Raw genomic sequence first — 4,293 nt, 5'->3', positions numbered from 1 at the left:
AGAGTGAGTGAGAGTGCGATAATCGGAGTGAAAGTAAGTGGATTAACATAGTGATACTTAGCCAGCAATTAATATCCTGCCCGTCGAGGTACTAATTAATTGTCGTACGCGGAATACCCTGTTGCTCGGTAGTGATATTTTGGCCCCCACCTCCTTCGGCGACGAAAACTGTGACACCTCCACCTTTCGGATGCGCGCTCGCTACCGGGCGTTCTTCTGATCCATCTGCCACCTTGGTTGCGCGCTCTCCACAGGGCGTTCCTCCAATCATACCTCCATAAAAAAAACCAATGCTTTCCACCCACGCGTAAAGCAAACGGGAGGAGGAATACTGCGTGCAATTCCGTGTGTGCCAGAGCAGGACGCAGCTATTTACCCTCCCCACTAAATTAACCCACAATTTCCCACTTGTACGAATAACCAATTTAAACATGAGTGCCTTCCGCAGGGAGCCCGATTATGGGCCGGTCCTGCCGCTCGGGGCGGCAGCGCCAGTTACGGCGGCTGATTAAGGCGCACCACCAGGTGCGGGTGTTCGACCCACGGGTCTTTGAAGTCTATGCCCGTACACCCCCTGTGCCCGAGCCCCGGGAGACACCCCACCAGCAACCGCCTCCCCCGTATTGGTGTCGTCCACCCCCGCTGTCTCAACCTCCTCCCCCGTACCCTCAGCCTCCTCCTCCTCCGACGGGTCCCCTCCCGCGTGCCGAGAAAAAACCGACACCTCAGACACGACCACCCCCGCCAACCGCCACCGAGAGCTGCCCTAACCGGGTGTGGAACCCGCGGCCCCCAGTCACCCCTCCTCCGCGAGCACCGCTGGCCTCGCTCCCGGGCCCGGGACCGTCCCCTGTCTTGGGGAACCCGTCAATTGCCCGACCAGCCACCGCCCGCCCGCGGGTGGTCTCAGTGGAGCGATTGCAGCGGAGGATAAAGGTTATTCTCCCGCGCATCAACGCTCCACGGAAAGGCAGAAATATGTCTGCGCTATAAAGCCCCTACACGTATACACGCACCATGTACATACAAACAAGAATAAATTAATCATGCTAACCACACTCACACATACACTCATTCATACACCCACACGCACTCTAAAATTTAGATCTCCTCCTCCTTCTCTGCCTTTCCTCTTCTCGTCGGAGATTTTCTGACGTCCCCGCGCAGAAATTAAAAACGCGGGTCGTAACACCCCCGATACGCCGAAATCTAACGAGGAAATCGAATGCGAAGAGCACTTCACTAAATTTGTTACTCGTAACCGCGACGGTCGATATATAGTGAGACTACCATTTCGCAGGGATAAGATGAGCCTCGGCGATTCGCGAACCGTCGCGCTCAAACGTTTAAATTCGCTCGAACGGAAGCTCGACTCAGATCCATTGTTAAGGGCCGCCTATTCGCAAGTAATACAGGAATATTCAGATCTGAAACAGATGATTCCGGTGAATAACCCTTCCAATAAAAGATTTTATATGCCGCACCATACGGTAATCAAATCATCGAGCAGCGCGACCCGGGTTCGTGTCGTGTTCGATGCATCGGCAAAAACGAGCAATGGCACATCGTTAAACGACAGGTTAATGGTGGGGCCGACTATTCAAGATACGTTATTCGTTCACTTAATTCGATTCCGTACGTATAAATGTGTTCTCACAGCAGATATAGAAAAAATGTATAGGCAGATATTGTTGCACGAGGATGATCAGATATACCAACGAATCCTCTGGCGCCAGAACGATCAAATAAAGACTTTGCAACTTAACACCCTTACATTCGGCGTATCCTCGTCGCCGTATCTGGCTATACGAACAATTAAAAAACTAGCCGGTGATGAGCACGACGCGTATCCTGACGCCGCCCGAGTTCTCAAAACGCACTTATACGTGGATGACTTACTTACAGGTACGAATACCGTTAGCGAGGCTCGCGAGTTACGGGATGACATAATCACGGTACTTTCTCGAGGCGGTTTAATATCCGACAATGGGCGTCGAACGACGAACGTATCATTAACGATTTAACCCCCGATGCGGTGAATACTATCCTCATCTATTAAAAACGTACGTGTCTCACCGCGTTGTTCAAATTCAAGAAATTACAGACTTACAAGCTTGGCGACATATTCGATCAGAAGATAATCCAGCCGACGCGCTATCACGGGGTCAGTTACCGCAGGCTTTCCTGATTAACCAATCATGGTTCTCCGGACCATTGTGGCTAACGAAAGAGGAAGGCGAATGGCCTAACGGCATCATAGAATTAAAGGAATTACCCGAATTACGAAAAAATATATGTATAGCGACGGTTTCTAACAATTGTAACTTTCTTAAGAAATATTCGTCATATTCACGATTATTAAAAATCACAGCATTATGCCTACGTTTTTGACCAAAGAATACTTACCGCGGGCAGCTAGGCATAACGGAAATAAATGACGCGGAAACGAGAATTACAAAGATCATTCAAGAATCTTGTTTTTTACGCGAATTGAATGAACTTGCGAATGGGCGCCCGGTAAAGAAAGGCAATATTGCAGCGCTAAATCCGTTTCTCGACGAAAATGGTTTGATTCGCGTTGGCGGACGCCTCAGACTATCAAGGTTAGCCTTTTTGCAAAAACACCCAATTTTACTGCCAAGTCATTATTTCTTAACGGATTTAATTATAAGGGAAACACATGAAAAATACTACCACGCCGGCATACAAACGACTTTGTATACGATTAGACGCAAATTTTGGTTACTCGACGGTCGAAACCAGGTGCGTAAAATCATACGATCATGCATACGTTGCTTTCGATTCAACGCCGGCTCGGTCGATTACATCATTACAAAATGGGTGATTTACCTAAATCCCGAGTGAGTAACGCGACTCCCTTTGATAATACCGGGATCGATTTCTGCGGCCCTTTCTACATTAAGGAGAAAAAGTATCGAAATCAAAAGCGAATCAAGGTATACGTGTGTGTGTTCGTATGTATGGCCGTAAAGGCAGTACATTTAGAAATCGTAAGCGACATGACCACCGATGGTTTTTTAGCAGCCTTGCGTCGCTTTATAGCGAGACGAGGGATACCGACACGCGTCTATTCGGACAATGGGACTAACTTTGCAGGTGCGAATAATCACCTGAGAGAACTATATGTTCTATTCAACTCCGATGAACACAGGAATCGTACGAATCGATTCTCGGTTGAACATCACATTACGTGGCATTTTATACCTCCCATAGCTCCACATTTCGGTGGACTATGGGAATCCACTGTAAAACTATTTAAACATCATTTTGAGCGTGTTGTCGGTGAGCTCTTGTTTACATTTGAGGAACTAAATACCTTTACTATAGAAATCGAAGGAATATTAAATTCCAGACCCATCTGCGCTCTCTCATCCGATCCCAATGATCTGTCTGTCCTTACACCTGCACATTGCTTAATCGGCAGACCACTGATTAATATGCCCGAGCCTGATCTCTCGTCTGTCCCAGCCAACCGTCTGTCCACCTGGAAGCACACCATGAAGGTGCGGCAAGATTTCTGGGCTCGCTGGAACCTGGAATATGTCAACGAGCTCCAAATCCGTACTAAATGGACTAAAGACGGAGAAAAAATCAGCGTCGGAACGATCGTCCTCATCAAGGAAAAGGGCCTTCCCTGCGGTCAATGGGCGCTAGGGAGAATCGAAGAAATCCATCCAGGTCAAGATGGAGTGGTGCGAGTCGTTTCCGTGAAAACGGCAACCGGAACATTAAAGCGAACCGTGAAGTGTCTATGTCCACTTCCCTTCGATCAATAATTTAAGCGAACATTCAACTGTAAACATCTAATTGTAAATTGTTTTACCGATGTAGGGCAATTAGATGTACATTAAGGTTGATCACTACCCTCTCAACGGGGGGAGTATGTAGCGACGTAAATATAGTGGGCCCACTACGAAGCCTCGCCGAGCGAGGCTTCTGGAAAAAACCAAGCGCCCTTCGGACCTTCGGTCGAGCGCTCTAATCTTCTAAGTAAATAATAGAAGTATGCCTTGAGTCACCAGTAATGTATCTCCCGATGAGGTTCGAGTCATCGACCCAAAGGTGAATCTGATAAGCGCTTGTTCTGGAACGTTCGAAGCCGCGACGGTCAGTTGTCACAAAGAACTGCGGACATATATATCTTTTTTGCAAAAGTATAATCTCTACAAAAATATCTTTACTGCAAAAGCATCTTCTTTACAAAAATAGTGTCGCCACAAAAATCTTCTGTACAAAAATATCGTCTCTACAAAAATATCTTCTCTACAAAAC

The 4,293-nt window shown here is 47.5% G+C and overlaps 2 protein-coding genes across 2 annotated transcripts; both read left to right on the top strand.

Annotated features, from left to right (window-relative positions):
• The first annotated feature begins 1,307 nt into the window (after positions 1–1,307).
• On the top strand, positions 1,308–2,024 carry LOC105570513. The gene has a single exon (XM_012027772.1). It carries the CDS (start codon positions 1,308–1,310, stop codon positions 2,022–2,024), a length of 717 nt encoding a protein of 238 aa, XP_011883162.1.
• An 813-nt stretch (positions 2,025–2,837) lies between these two features.
• LOC105570510 lies at positions 2,838–3,797 on the top strand. Its single transcript, XM_012027757.1, has one exon. It carries the CDS (start codon positions 2,838–2,840, stop codon positions 3,795–3,797), a length of 960 nt encoding a protein of 319 aa, XP_011883147.1.
• Positions 3,798–4,293: the final 496 nt, after the last annotated feature.

The sequence above is a fragment of the Vollenhovia emeryi genome, unplaced genomic scaffold (assembly GCF_000949405.1).
Source record: "Vollenhovia emeryi isolate VEMERY1.0 unplaced genomic scaffold, V.emery_V1.0 DF942017.1, whole genome shotgun sequence".
NCBI classification, from domain to species: domain Eukaryota; kingdom Metazoa; phylum Arthropoda; class Insecta; order Hymenoptera; family Formicidae; genus Vollenhovia; species Vollenhovia emeryi.
This window is presented reverse-complemented; position numbering and strand designations above follow the sequence as displayed.

What these genes read in the sequence shown, in the direction of transcription:
- LOC105570513 (XM_012027772.1), top strand. Translation starts at nt 1,308, where the DNA reads ATGAGCCTCGGCGATTCGCGAACCGTCGCGCTCAAACGTTTAAATTCG.
- LOC105570510 (XM_012027757.1), top strand. Translation starts at nt 2,838, where the DNA reads ATGGGTGATTTACCTAAATCCCGAGTGAGTAACGCGACTCCCTTTGAT.